The sequence below is a fragment of the Magnolia sinica genome, chromosome 3 (genome assembly GCF_029962835.1).
Source record: "Magnolia sinica isolate HGM2019 chromosome 3, MsV1, whole genome shotgun sequence".
Lineage (NCBI taxonomy): Eukaryota > Viridiplantae > Streptophyta > Magnoliopsida > Magnoliales > Magnoliaceae > Magnolia > Magnolia sinica.
In genome coordinates, this window is record NC_080575.1 from 88,501,972 (window position 1) to 88,516,600 (window position 14,629).

General features: G+C 38.7%; 1 protein-coding gene across 3 annotated transcripts in view; it reads left to right on the top strand.

The window, feature by feature from the left end:
• The first annotated feature begins 7,147 nt into the window (after positions 1 to 7,147).
• The window catches only part of LOC131240169 (uncharacterized), a 61,398-nt gene continuing 53,916 nt past the window's right edge, over positions 7,148 to 14,629 (top strand). The window contains exons 1-4 of one of the 3 annotated variants that reach the window (XM_058238248.1): positions 7,148 to 7,581; positions 8,878 to 8,922; positions 12,498 to 12,538; positions 12,761 to 12,842. In XM_058238248.1, coding sequence (XP_058094231.1) covers positions 7,462 to 7,581; positions 8,878 to 8,922; positions 12,498 to 12,538; positions 12,761 to 12,842 — 288 coding nt within the window. In that variant the 5' untranslated portion in view covers positions 7,148 to 7,461. The remainder of the gene's footprint in view (positions 7,582 to 8,877; positions 8,923 to 12,497; positions 12,539 to 12,760; positions 12,843 to 14,629) is intronic. The other 2 variants (XM_058238245.1, XM_058238246.1) reach the window with 2 other exon arrangements.

Consider the following 14,629-nt stretch of genomic DNA (forward strand, 5'->3'; position numbering starts at 1 on the left):
CTTATAAAAATAAGTTTCTTGTAAATATTTATCAGAACACAATTAACAATTAGGGATTTGGATTCGAGATTGAGAACTCATGCATACACAAGTATACCGAGAGAAAAGAGAATGATTGAGGGCACAAATTGACAATTACCTTAAGTCATGTAATCTCAGATGTGCACAACTTTGTCAAAAATGTCGATGATTTGTAAATTTACAGAAATTAGGATTAACCCCCACAAAAAATAAAAAAATTAAAAAATCATAAATATACTGAAGTTACGGTAGTTTAAAAGCCTACCCTATTGGATACATCACTCTATGCTCTCCCTCAACCTAGAGCATCGATGTCCATTATACCCAACTTAAAATAAATATCAGAAAGATAAGGCCCTATAACATCTTTCTTGATGATATTAGCTAATTATTCCCTAAATGCGAGATGAGGGGTATTAATAATACCAGAAGTAAGCTTTTTATAGACATAGTGACAATTCAACCTTTATATGTCTGGTGAATTCATTGAACGCGGATTAGAAATGACGTGAATTGTTGCTTGGTTGTCCCAAAGGTGGGTACGACGGATGTGACGGGGACATTAAGATCAACAACAAATGAGCATAATGAAACCACTTCATTATTGCTATTTTTATAGGTCTAAACTTCACCTTTTTCAAAAAAGGGAGCTACCATAAACTATTTTTATTCATTTAGTAGATAAGATTGCCTATGACAAATGTACAAAATTCAATTATGCAATTGTTGGGTGGGGTGCCTTAGATTCTGCACAGTCTAGGAGTTGAAGCAAGTATATATCAGTATGAACTCCATAGCCTACGATACCACGTACTATCATCCCGACTTCACACTCCAGTTTGGTCATTTCATTCCCACCGCATATTGCATTGCATCCTCAACACATAACATTTAGTTTGCTATGCTTCCATGTTGTATAGCTGATCTATATTATTTTTTCAGTATGTGATATTGACTTATTATGTTTTTATATTGCATAGCCCGAATAAGGCTGATGATATTTATTGACTTATCAACATATTTACTCATTGCCTTGATATTGCATACTTGACACTTACCTTGCACACATACTTTCAGCACCCTCTAAGCTTTCTATAAGTCTATGCACGATATATGCGTGCAGGTGGCCTTAGGTTGCAGCAGTGTTGAGCTTGGAGCTTGTAACTGTCTTCTGAAGCTTTGATTATTAATATATGTATTTTCTCTTTCGGCACTGTATTCAACTATTTATATTAGTGGATATATGATGATGATGTTGCCTTTGTGATTTGGATAAACTTGTGGTTATGCTTATTACGAGATAAATGTACGTTGAAAATCCTCCTCGTAGAATACCAGGATTGGAATCTGGCGTATGAGTGCTGAAAGACGATAATGGGGTACCACGGAAGCTGTTGGCATTGGATTCGGCGATCGAGAATTTTGTGAGCCCAATTTTCGAGTTTGGAGCGTGACATCAACAGTCACTGTTGGTCATAATTGAGGATACTGAAGAAAAAGAGAATGACAAAAACAGGGAAAACATGTAAGAAATGACAAATTGATTCACTAGGTTGACTAGCTAGGTCATGGTCAGGTCAAACCCGAGTTGTGGTTGATTCAGGTTAAACCTTCGCCAACAACAATCTACGAGTGATCATTCTCCAAGTTTGAATCCTTTTTTCCACCATAGTTCTTGATTTTATTTATTTTTTCTGTTTTTTTTTTTTTGTTACTCGATATAAGATTTTAAGAGACCTTTCCTATTATTAACTTCAGCCGTTTATATTCGTATTTGTAGTAAAAATTCATTGTTTCGGGCCTATACTTTAAGTCCTAAGTCTAGCCCTCTTCGCTTTAAATTTGACCATTTTTTAGCTGAAGATTGCATTTTTCTTTCATTTCGACTAAAAGAATTTTTCCCTTTAATTCACTTTTTTTTTTTCAAGTTGATGTGTTTCTTATATTAAGTTACTTTGATGATGGTCCTTCTGTTATACCACTTGAATCTTGATATTTGATGTTACATTTTCTTGAATTTATCTTGCGCATTTGTTACTTGTGTAGTTTCTAAATCGTGAATGTATTCTAATAAGTATATCATTCATAACATTGTTAATTCCTTTCAAGAATCTTATTTGAGTGTACATGCATCGCGATTGTTTGTACTTAAATCCTGATTACTTGATTTGCTTGATTGCATTGAAGTCATTGAATACTTTGAGATTGAATTATCAACCTTATTATAGACTACATTAAATTTAATTTACTTGCATTGGTGGGATTATAGAGTGGGAGTTCCATTGTCTACATAGCATAGATGATCTGCAAGGGGGTTACCAAGCGGTTCCCTTGAGCTATATGGCAAAGATGATATTTTTTTAATGAGATTATTGAGTGGGAGCTCTATTAACCTACGTAGTAGGGATGATAAGTGGTGTGATTATCAAGCAAGAGATCTCTTAAATACATCTCAAGAGTGATCATTGCATATTTTGATGGGATTATCAAGTGGGGGTTCCCCTGACTATACGTCTTCGATGATTCATGCATCGTGGCATTATATATATTTCGTAATGAATTAAATCACACATCTCGACATTGTATCTTATTACATGCTTTATTTGTTGTTATCATGTTTGTTTCAAACTTATAGAAGATATGAATTTATTGGGCTTCTACATCAATTTTGATAACTCTTACAATATTACATAATGAGAGAGGAACATAGAATAATACTTGAATGGTTAATTTCACTAGATTATAGTTATTTATTTATATTAATTAATTGGAAAATTGTAACAAACTTAAAGTAAGGAACTATGAGATGAATTTAATAGTAGTAGATGATTTAGATAGTAAATCCATGAAGTTCTTCTTTATAGTTTTAAGTTTAATTGTAATGCTTTGAATAATTTAATTATCATTTGATTTGAATGTTTGATAAATTTAATGAGAATATAATGAATGAATGCATTCATTATTAGCCCATACTCTAAAGCTTAGGATCGAGGTCACCATATATGGGTTCTGAAAGTTGGGGTGTGACAAGCGCGCCATGTGGCAAATGCGCTGGTTAAAGAGGTATGCGGATGACACTGTAAGAAACAAGCTCATATTAGTCCATGTGGCAGGTCAAAGGTGCAAACTCAACCTCTGAGATCACTGGATGACACCTTCTATATTTTCATCATATTTTCAAGTCCACGCCTTTTCCTTACAAGCATTTCACACTTTTTTTTTTTTTGATCTCAGCCCTTGTCTAACTAGCTTAAAATAGAAATTTAGATTCGGGCCTAGATTACCGCCAATCCTAGTTAAAAAACACATGTTTTGTATCTTTCTCATAAATAGCCCATTTTCTCATACGAGATTCACCTGTTTGACCAATATTCCACGTCATCTTAAAGGTGTGCCCTACTTGAGAAGTGGATAGCATCCTACTCTCGCGTGGTTGGAATCGGTTTAGCAGGGGTTTTGTGAGGCCAACCTTTGATGTATGTGTTTTATCCATGCTGTTCATCCATTTGTAAAAATAATTTTATGGCATGAAGAAAAAAAAGAGCTCGATCCAAAGCTCAAGTGAACCACACGATGGTGATTGAACGTCCACAATGAAAGACCTCCTAAGTAGGATGACAAATATATGTTAAAGTAGGCCTTATGAAGGTTTCAATGGTGGGTGTCATCATCACCGCTCCCTTTTGTTTTTTCTCAGACACTCATGCCATAGTTGGATATCACCACTCATAACTACTCAAACCCTTGACCTAGTGTTGAAACTCTTGTGAGTCTACCACTGGGGCAAGAGTATGGACTCTATTACCACCACTTCGGTATGCTTGAAACTTATATTTGAATTATTTTTGGGGTCATGTCCTAAAATAATTTTGGTAAAAATGGATGAACGAAGTGGATAAAATCCATACATCATGGTGACCCCACAAAGCCCCTGCCCAGGAAACGGATTGGCTACTTCCCCGACACCAGCCCCAGAGCTGGTGGTCGGTGCTCTGTGGGCCCATCATGATGTATTTGTTTCATCCATTCCGTCCATCTATTTTTCTAGATCAATTTATGGTAATACACAAAAAATGAGATATATCCCAATCTCAAGTAGACCACATTACAGGAAACAGTGTTGAATGAACTTTGACCGTTAAAAACTTTTTGGGGGCCATAAAAGTATTGGATCAAGTTGATCTTTTTTTTCTCCCTTCATCTGGGTCTTTATGACCTAATCAACGGATTGGATGTCAAATAAACAGTACAGCAGGCCTTAGGAGGATTTAAATGATGGATATCCAATCACTATTTTTTTCCTGTCGTGTGATCCACTTGAGATTTATATCCTTCTCATTTTTGGGATAAAAACATAAAATGATATTTAAAAATGGATGAACTGAATGGATAAAACACATACATCATGGTGGGGCCCACAGAGCACCGACCACCAGCTCCGGGGCTGGTGTCAGGGGGAGTAGCCAATCCGTTTCCCTGCCCAGACCTGCTTCCATCCGGGTGGGCAAGACCCAATTTGCTCCCCCCACCTGATTATGATACAGATGGACATGTGTTGTAGATGGCTGATCCGATGGTGATTCCAATTCACTATGCTACTTGTACCGTAGCAGCGCCCGCCCCCTCCATTGGCTTAGAACCCACACATTTCACTTTAGCTCGTGTGCGGCCAGTTGCCCAGCATAGTCATTCTCTCACCGTGCAGATGGTCATTCTCTCACCGTGCAAATCGTAGTTGCACGTGAGTTCAAAGGGGCAAAATCATGCGGGAGTGAGCTCAAAGGGGCAAAATCATGCGGGACCACAGTCGTCCACCATACCTGTTTCACACGGAGGAGCGAAACACAAAGCATTGTGGGCCTACCACGTTTTATATGATCCAATCCGTTTATCAGATAAAAAAACCACTATTTCAACTGCATATATGAAATTTTTTATTTAGATTAATAGTACAACAAGCGACGCCAATGCGAACAATGTAAAACTGCTCTTAAAGGTTTAGATCTTACTGATTTCTGCCTTGTCCTCCGATCGAGGTGGAACCTGATGGATGGAGTAGATTTACATATGCAATCTGGGGATGTGGATTAGGTGGTGTTGCCCACACCAGCCTGATGGTGGTGTTATGGAGCCACCATGATGTATGTGTTATACATCCACACTGCTCATCTATTTTGATAGCACGTATTAGGTCGTGAATGTAAAATTGAAGCAGATTCGAAATTCAAGTAGACTACACCATTAGAAATAGTGGGTTAATGACACTCACCGTTGAAACCTTCCTAAAGCCAGCACAATGTTTATTTGCCCTCCAACTTGTAGATACCGAAACTTTTGTCGCTTCCAAAAAGTTTTCAACCCGAAGTGTTCAATCTCTACCGCTTCTTACCATGTGGTCTATAGGATTTAAATATACCTCATTTTTAGAATCAAATGAATTGGAAAGTGGATGAGCAGCATAGATACATATATCATGTGGGGCGACAGAGCTTTGACACCGGCTGGCTGTCGTTGGGTCACTAGGTGGGAGAGGATTGGCTGTTACCAGTGTGAGTTAACTTTACCATGCTGGGGGTTACCACGGGGAACTTGTTTTACACCTGGGCAGCTTTTATATATATATATATATATATATATATATATATTCTAAAACTTGAGCATATATAAATCTAGAAATCTATGATTGAACACACCGATATCAATGACGTGGAGTTAGAAAAAGCAGTGAATGACCATTAAAAGCCTTTTATAAGCCATAAGAGCTTTACATTTTTCCTTCGCCTTATTTTGGTTGGCTTTATTAACGGGTTGGATGACAGATAAACATTACAGTTCTACTCAAAGTGAGCCCATTGAAGTTTTAGTGGTGAGCAATCAATCATCACCATTTCTTGTGATGTGGTCCACTGAAAATTTTGACATGCTTAATATTTTTTGTGCATTATCCTAAAATGAGCTTTCAAAACTGATGGATGGAGTGGATATAAAACATATGATTAAGGTGATCCCTACGGTGAGCGTAACACCCTCTAAACTGTTACCCAAGTGACACTTCGCGTCCAGTGGAAACGGGTTGGCTACTTCCCTGGACGCGGATTGCGTGTTACCCCGTCCGGGCGGGGCTCTGTGGAGCCCATGATGTAAGTGTTTTCTCCACGCTATTCATTGCTTTTTTTTAGAGCATTTTAAGGTGTGTTTATAAAATTGAAACATGTCCACAGCTCTAATAGACCACACGGGAGGAAGCTGCAGTGATAATAACAGACATCGTTGAAACTTTTCTAAGGGCTATCGTGATTTTTTTATTATTATTAATCATCCAACCTATTAATTAGGTAACGTAGACATGGATGAAGTGGAAAAACAAATATTAGCTTGATCTGGAAACTTCTCCACCTCCCAAGAAGTTGTTAATGGTAGACAATAAATTCTCACTTTGTGATCCATTTAAGCCTTATACCTTGCTCAGTGTTCAGCTCATTATCTTAAAATAACATGAGAAAAGCAATTAACAGCATCGATAAAACACTTACATCATGATGGGCCCCATAGAGCCTTGCCGGTAGGACCCAATCCGCCTCTCTACTCCCTTGCCACTAGCCCCGGGGTGCCAGTGGTGGGTGCTCCGTGGGCCCCACAATGATAATTGTGTTTCATACATTTCGTTCATCCATTTTTACATTGATCGGAAAATGTCAAGGATATAAATATCAGGTGGACCGTACCACGGAAAAATAATAAGAATTGAATATCCATCATTAAAATCATCCTAAGGCCTACTGTACTGTTTATTTGACATCCAGCTGTTTATTAGGTCAAAAACCCCAGATGAAGGGAAAAAAACAAAGATCAGCCTGATCCAAAACTTTTATGGCCCCAAAAAGTTTTTAATGGTCACCGTTCATTCAACACTTTTCCTGTAATGTGGTCCACTTAAGATTGGTATATATCTCATTTTTGATCCGTAACATAAAATGATCTAGAAAAATATATAGACGGCATGGATGAAACACATACATCATGGTGGGCACACAGAGCACCGACTATCAGCCATTACCTGGTGGCAGGAGCAGCCAATCCGTTTCGGCTTCCAGCACGGCGGGGCCAGGTTTTACGTGCTGCGCAAAACAGGGGTCGCAGAGGAGTCCGGTCCGTACGCGCTGGAAGTCTCTACCGAATCTATCTCTCCTACCCCGCTCCGATTCGCGTCGTCTGGTCTCTTCTCGAACAACCTAAAGAAGAACTGGAGAAAAAGAGAAAAGACTACTCTCCTTCTCAATCTCTCTCTGAAATTTCACCTTCAAACCCTAACTAGCAGGCCAACCCCACTCTATATGCACACAAAAACCAGCATCCTGAAAATACTCTTCTCATTTTCTTCCTTATTTCAAACAGTATATAAGAATCCTCGCGTCTGATAATCTCTAGGGTCCGAAGAAAATGGAAAAGGACAACGCAATTGCCGACGTAAGATCCGTCGTCGAAGCAGTTTCAGCAGATGATGACGCTTCGGCACCGCTCCACCAGATAGAAAGCCTCTGCATGCGCTGCGGAGAGAACGTAAGATCTTCAAAAAATCCTTTTTTTTTTTTTTTTTGCTTCAGATGCCTGATAGGGTCCAAGCCCTATTAAGCCCACGTGAAAAGAGGGGAAGGGCGTCCTCTCGTGTAAAAAACACGGTTTAAAGTAAAATTCATCTGCATTCCATTATTTCTCCGGAGAACTACATAAAAAGGAGTTATAAAAGAGCTACAGAATCTTACCTAGATAGCAATATAAACGCAAATGCTAGCTAATCTCCTATTTTAACACATTATCAACTAAGTTAATCTCTTATTTTAACACAAATACTATCCTATTTTAGAGGAGTAAAGAAAGGTACTACTAAGATAGGCTCTACTCACCATGTCAGCATTTCGAATAGGTTGGGCACGTAACATCGCCCCCCTCTAAAGCTTCCCCATGTCCTCATGGTGTGAAAATAGGATCACTCCATAGTTCCCACGTAGCCTCTTCACTTGACAGGCTAGGAAACCACCACCATCAAATCAAGGTCTGGTTCCGTTGGCAACAAATTGGGTGGTTCTGTTTCCTCAATCATGAAGATTTGCATTTGTTTGCAACGATGACATGGTGTGAGGCATTCATCGTAGTAATAACAAAGACATTGATTATGTTGGTCTGTTGGGGATTGCATGGAAGAAAACCCGAATTCAATCAAACAAGACGAAATGAAACGTAAACCAAACATGCAGAGAACATGAATTTTACGTGGAAAAACTTTCGCAGGAAAAACACTACGGCACAAAGCGACAAACAATCCGCTATGAAACAATATTACAAGAGATGATACACTTACAATGACGAGAACCCCCTTCGAATCTTTCAAAACCCTGCCTTTTCTTCACTAAAACCTTATGAACGTCTTAGCAAACCCTTGTTATGCCCTAATCCCGATTACACTTGACATATATACTATCACAGCCGGAATAGGAAATAAATTGCGCACTTGCGCAGTTCCGCGTGCGCTGTCGATTTCAGTGTCAATCAATTGACACCGATCCAGCACCCTTCTATCGATCAACCATACTAAAGCTTGAGTGATCGAACTACTCCAAGAATAGCAGTACTTTTTGGGAGATTGTTTCACATGTTCAAAACATCTTGAGATTGTAAGCATGCTCTCTTGCAAGAAGTTTTTAATTTTGTAAAGTTGGTGTTGTTTAACATGGAAAATCTTTTTGCTTTACCCATAGAGCTTGGGCATAGCGAAAGACACTTCAAAATACTGTATTTTTTCTTATGCTTTGTTCACACTTTTTGAAGTATCCTGACACCAGTTATCATGCTCAACAGGGAATTACCAGGCTTCTGTTAACTCGCATTCCGCATTTTAGGGAGGTATGCATTTATTTTTTTTTTACAATTTTTTGGGTATTTTTATGGTTTTATTGATTAAGGCTTTTGATAGATTCTAAGAAGGTATTCAATATATTTGATATATTGCCATTTTTTCATTTGTTCATTGATCAATGAGTTCTATGAGAGTTCAATAAAAAAAAGTTATACCCGGGTGATAGGAAAGAGGTTCTATAAGAGATGCCGCAAGGTATTCAATAATGATAACAGTGGCTGCGTAATTACCGTTACGATATGGGCCATTACGGTCAAATTAAAAAGAAGTGTTTCGGCCCCATAACAGGCTGTTACAGGCCCATTATAGGCAATTTTTTTCCCATAATGGCTGTTACGGCCCCGTAATGCGTAACGGTTTCCATTGTCATTGTTACATAACAGCTGTAACCGTTTTTTAATACCTTGGATGTCGCCAACTCGTTGGCCCTTTTGATCATTGCCTTCAATAGTTGCACTCAGTGTTCGCAATCTCGATACTATTGGCCGATATGTCGGCCGATGCTATTGTTATCGCTGGCCAGCGACACGAAACCGTAAAAAATGTAAAAAATCCCACAAAAAAAGGAAAAAAAAAAAAGAATTATGTTTATCGTGCAATATATTGCATGATATTGCATGTTTTTTTGCAATATAACTGATAAATTGCACGCACGATAATTTCTACAATAAAAGGGCCGAGAACGTTGGGGTTGCATAATTACCGAAAAAATCGATTTTATTTATTTATTTATTTGTTTATTTAAGGGGAAGGCTTTCAATTGATGTAAGAGGGAATTTCGGTACCTGTAAAAGAAGATTGCACGATTGGAAGTTGAATTCGGTGGGCCACTCGATCAATTGATAGCTGGCGCCGCAAGTGCAAAAAAATAAATAAATCGAATTTCTTGTTTTTTTTCTTCGAATAAATGGTAGATCTAAACTGGAAAGGATATTTTGACAACAAATCTACAAAAAATCAGGGAGATTTGGGTTTTTGGGTAAGAGATTTCATGGATTTCACGCTTCCGGTTTGGGTTTTGGGTGAGAGATTTTAGGGATTTCAAGATTCCGTTCCTTAGGAAACGAAAATGACTTTAGAAGCCTATTTTATAGGAGTGCGCGTTGGTTATTGCCCTCATCAGAAGCAAGTAGAGACGGATGACCCTGTCATGGGCTGTGGGGTCCACCTTGATGCATATGTTTCATCCAATCCATCCATCCATTCTAGAAGATAATTTTAGGGCATGAGGCCAAAACTGATACATATCAAAGGCTAAAGTGGACCACACCACAGGAAGCATTAGAGATTAAACGCATACCATTGAAAGCTTTTTGTCAGGGATAGAGCTTTTGGATCAAGCTGATATTTATTTTCATCTTCATCCAGGTCCATGTGACCTTATGAACAGGTTGGATGGCAAATAAACATCAAGGTGGGCCCTAGGAAGTTTTGAGCTGTAAGCATTCCATCGCCACTGCTTTCTATGGTGTGGCCCACTTGAGTCTTCAATCTACCGCTTTTTTGGGATCATGTCCTAAAAGGACCTATTAAAATGAATGGACGGTGTGGATGAAACATATATAACACAGTGGGCCCCAAACAACCCTTGACAAATCCGTCTGTCTCTTGCTATGTACTAGTGGGTATTACCCAATCAACTCCCTTTTCACGGGAACATCTTGGGTATTACCCTTACTGTAGGGCCCACCTTGATGATTTGATTTATATCCACGACCCATCCGTTTTTCCAACCCAATTTAGGACGGGTCCAAAAAATATGCAGATCCAAATCTCAGGTGGACCACACCACTTGAAACACCTTCGTGGGTGTTACCCTTATTGTGGGACCCACCCTGATGAACTTGTTGTATATCCATGTTGTGCATCTATTTTTCCAGCCCATTTTAGGACGTGGTCCTAAAAAATAAGCAGATCCAAATCTTAGGAGGACCACACCACAGGACATAGTGGTTTGATTGAACACTTGGCATTAAAAACTTTCATGGGCCCACTTTAAGTAGAACCATAATGTTTATTTTTCATCCAACCTATTGATAAGATCAAATAGACTTAAATGAAGGTAATGCACAAAGATTTATCCCAAAATTTTGAGGCCTACAAAAATATTTTAATGGTCATTTGCACTTTTTCCAGTGGTGTGGTCCACCTTAGAGTTTGATCTGCTTAAATTTTTGAATACAATCTTAAAATGAGCTGAGAAAACAGATGGGCGGAGTAGATATACAACACGTTAATTAAGGTGGGCCACTGCACAACTATATGTGTGTCTAAAGCCATAGCCAACCAAATCATTAATAGGAATGTTTTTCAATTTTACTTCTTCTTTGCTTTTGAATGAATTTATTAGGTTTTCATACATGTCTTGATATATTTATAAATGTTATGCATTCAATTTGAATATAGTTGCATTAGTTCAGTTAGACAACGCACAACTTAAGACCATATACAAAGGAAATTTATTATGTACATTTCTTTTTTGAGATTTTATGATTTAAAAGTGTGTATTAAGGGTTTTTTTAAAAAAAAAAAAAATAATACCTGAAGTTTCATAAAAAAATTCAACCATTTTGCCAATGTTTTCCCGTGTTTCCCAAAAAGTGCGATAAATTACACGATACAAACGATATATCCCGTGCGATAACCGATACGTATCTGTATCCCAAGGGTGCGATACATTGTACGGTACCGATGTTTCGAACACTAGTTGCACTGACCTTCTACCTAGGTAAGATACACTTGCTCCGTATCACACGTTTGGACTGACACAAGCTCTTTCTTCTTAGATCTTGCTCACATTTTGAGATAGAGGCTTATATGCTCACAAACCTGAATCCATTGTTGCTTCCTTTCATGCTTCATGCAACTTGACGTCATTCACCACTGTACTTGGTTTTTAGTATCATTCAATAACGAGTTGACTCAGCATCAGTGGGCAGATGATCAGGAAGAGTTATACTGCTTTCGGTTGCTTGGTGAGTCACACTCCAAAAGCAATATTTGAAACCACATTACCAAGGAGTAATGCAAAAGGGCTATCTTCAAAATATGCAGTACCTACTGTGCATTGCTTCACTGATACGCACCAGTTGCCTCCCTTGAGGGATTCTCATGGGTGATTTAATGAAGGAATTTGGTAACATAAAGAATAGGAAGTGATAGAGCAGTAAAGAGTGCAAAACAGTATTTATAGAAATATTGCTTTGCTTTTAATCTGTCAAGACTCTGCGCTCTTTACTGATCTATTTACAAAAATAGATCAGTAAAGAGTGCAGGGGGACATTGACTTAGGTATATTAACTTTGCTTTTAATCTGTCAGGACTCAGGGCTTGTTTGAACTGTATACTGCATGTTGAACTGTTGATGCCAGTTTTAATTAGTTGAGTTGATGTGCCTTTTTTTTTCCTTGTTGGATTAGTAAATCAGAGGGAAGAGGGGACCTTTTGGAGGCAGATACTTGTTTTGTTCTGGCCTACTAAGATCAATAAAAAAAATGTGTAGAAAGTCACTGGCTCAGTGTCTTATTGCTTTTGAGCATTTGGTTTTTATTTCTCTGTGCAGGTTGTATTAATGGCCTTCGAATGCCGACACTGTAATGAAAGGTATTGCATTCTTGTTTTATATTTGTTTCAATATGCAGCAAATATTGCTGGATTATCCTATGTAATGTGCTATTCATTCTTTGATAGGCTATCAAAGATTGAAGAAATTGGGAATGAAAGTGTTTTTATTGGTTCATCCCCTCTTTTCATTGCAGCAATCTTGCATATCTAGTGGTCTAAAAGGCTTTTCTGATTTGTTTTCCATGCATGTTTTACCACTAGGAACAATGAGGTTCAATTTGCTGGAGAGCTCCAACCTCGAGGGTGTTGCTACCGTTTGGAAGTTCCATCGGGTGATTACAAGGTGTTCTTTGATTACAGACTGAAGCTCGCAAGCTTTGATGCTATATTACATGATTTTAATTGAATTATATTCACCTGTTTGCTGTCTTTTAACTTTTCTGAAGGCCATTTGGGTGTATATTAAAATCTCACACTGGTGATCCCTTGACACTTCCTTTAGCTTTTCGTGCCAAATTACTGGAAATGAGATGCTTGTCTATCTTTTGTGTTAGTGTTACCTAGTTACCCATCATTAGCATGCCTTATTGGAAAGTCCAGCCGTGTGGCACTGCTTCTAATGCACAAACAGGCGTTTATAGTATTGCTCCACATTGCTGCTCCAAGACAACTGATCCAAAACAGTTAACACTACTGTAACTTACAGTAGTGTTGACTCTGCAGGGCCCACTGTGATGTGTGATGCAAATCCGAGCCGTCCATGGTCCACCTAGGACACCCCCACTTTTTAGGCCCCGATCCCAAAATCTCCTTGATCTGTAACTCATGTGGGCCACACCGCAGGAAACAATTGAGAGGGGACGCCCATTGTGATGTTTATATGACACCCAAACCCGTGCATTATGTGTGCCCCACCCGAAGGGACAACCCAAAAATCAGGCTGTTCCAATATTCAGGTGGGTCCCAAGATGTAATTTTATATGTTTTGGGCATGATCTAACACTGTTGAATTTGGTGTGGCCCACCTAAGCATTGGATCCGGCTGATCTTTGGGGCGCCCCATTTTCTTGAGGGCCTGTGTTTGATTCATGACGCGGATGTCTGACACAGAACACAGTGGGTCCCTCAAAGTCAACTGTAGTCCATGGGATCAATTTCGTGCACGTGGGTGTGGGTTGAATTTCTCAAGTAGTGAATGATGCTCTTCATGTCTCTGCAGATGTCCGCATATGAGTTGAGGTTGTCTTGGCAAAATTAATTGTTTGGAGATTGGAATGGGGAAAGAATTATTTGTGGACTGGGAAAGGTTTTGGATTGCAGGATAAGATGCTCCATTTCAAGTCTTGTTGAATCTAGATATGTGGATGATTGATAAGAATTTCCCTTTTGACGAATATGGTTGAAAGGAAATTGGCAATTTGGAAAAATTGATATTTAGCTTTTGGGCTGGGTTACCCTTATTTTCTCCACCCCTGATAGCCTTTGAGGTTCGCTTCATGTCTCCCTTTGATAGTTAGGTTGCCTTGGTAGCAGGAATTGGAAAGGTATAAAAAGTTTTTCTATGGGAACGATGAGCTGGGAAACACATGTATTTGCTAGAAAAAGTTCATAAACCCAAGAAAAGAGGGGTTATTTTATATTTGGAAGTTCAGGAGTGGTTAATTTGTGTAGGGGACCCCAATTTGTTGTGATAAGGCTTAGATGATGATGATGAAGAACTCAAGGAGTGGTTTTGGGGATTTTGGAAGTAAACTGATCCTTTTGATGGAGGTATCCACATCATCTTAACATCTCTCAAGTCTCAACAATTTGAGGTCAGTTTTTAAATGGTACATTGGCAAAATTGTTACAATCGGATGCACACATGACACTAACCCTCATTTAGTCGGGCTTTTTGGTGGCATCCATGGTGGAGGCTTGCAATTACCATCCACGACCATCTAGGGAAAATATCTTCTAGAATATACTTTTTTGGTGATGAAGGATCCTTGTGGAGGAAGGCAATATTTTAAAATTATGGCTTTGGGGAGAAGAGTTTAGTTGTTGGATTGTTGGTGTAGGGAGATGTTTAGGCATGTGGCGATCCATTTTTAAGATTGTTTGTGAGTTTAGGAATGGAGGTGCCGCCAT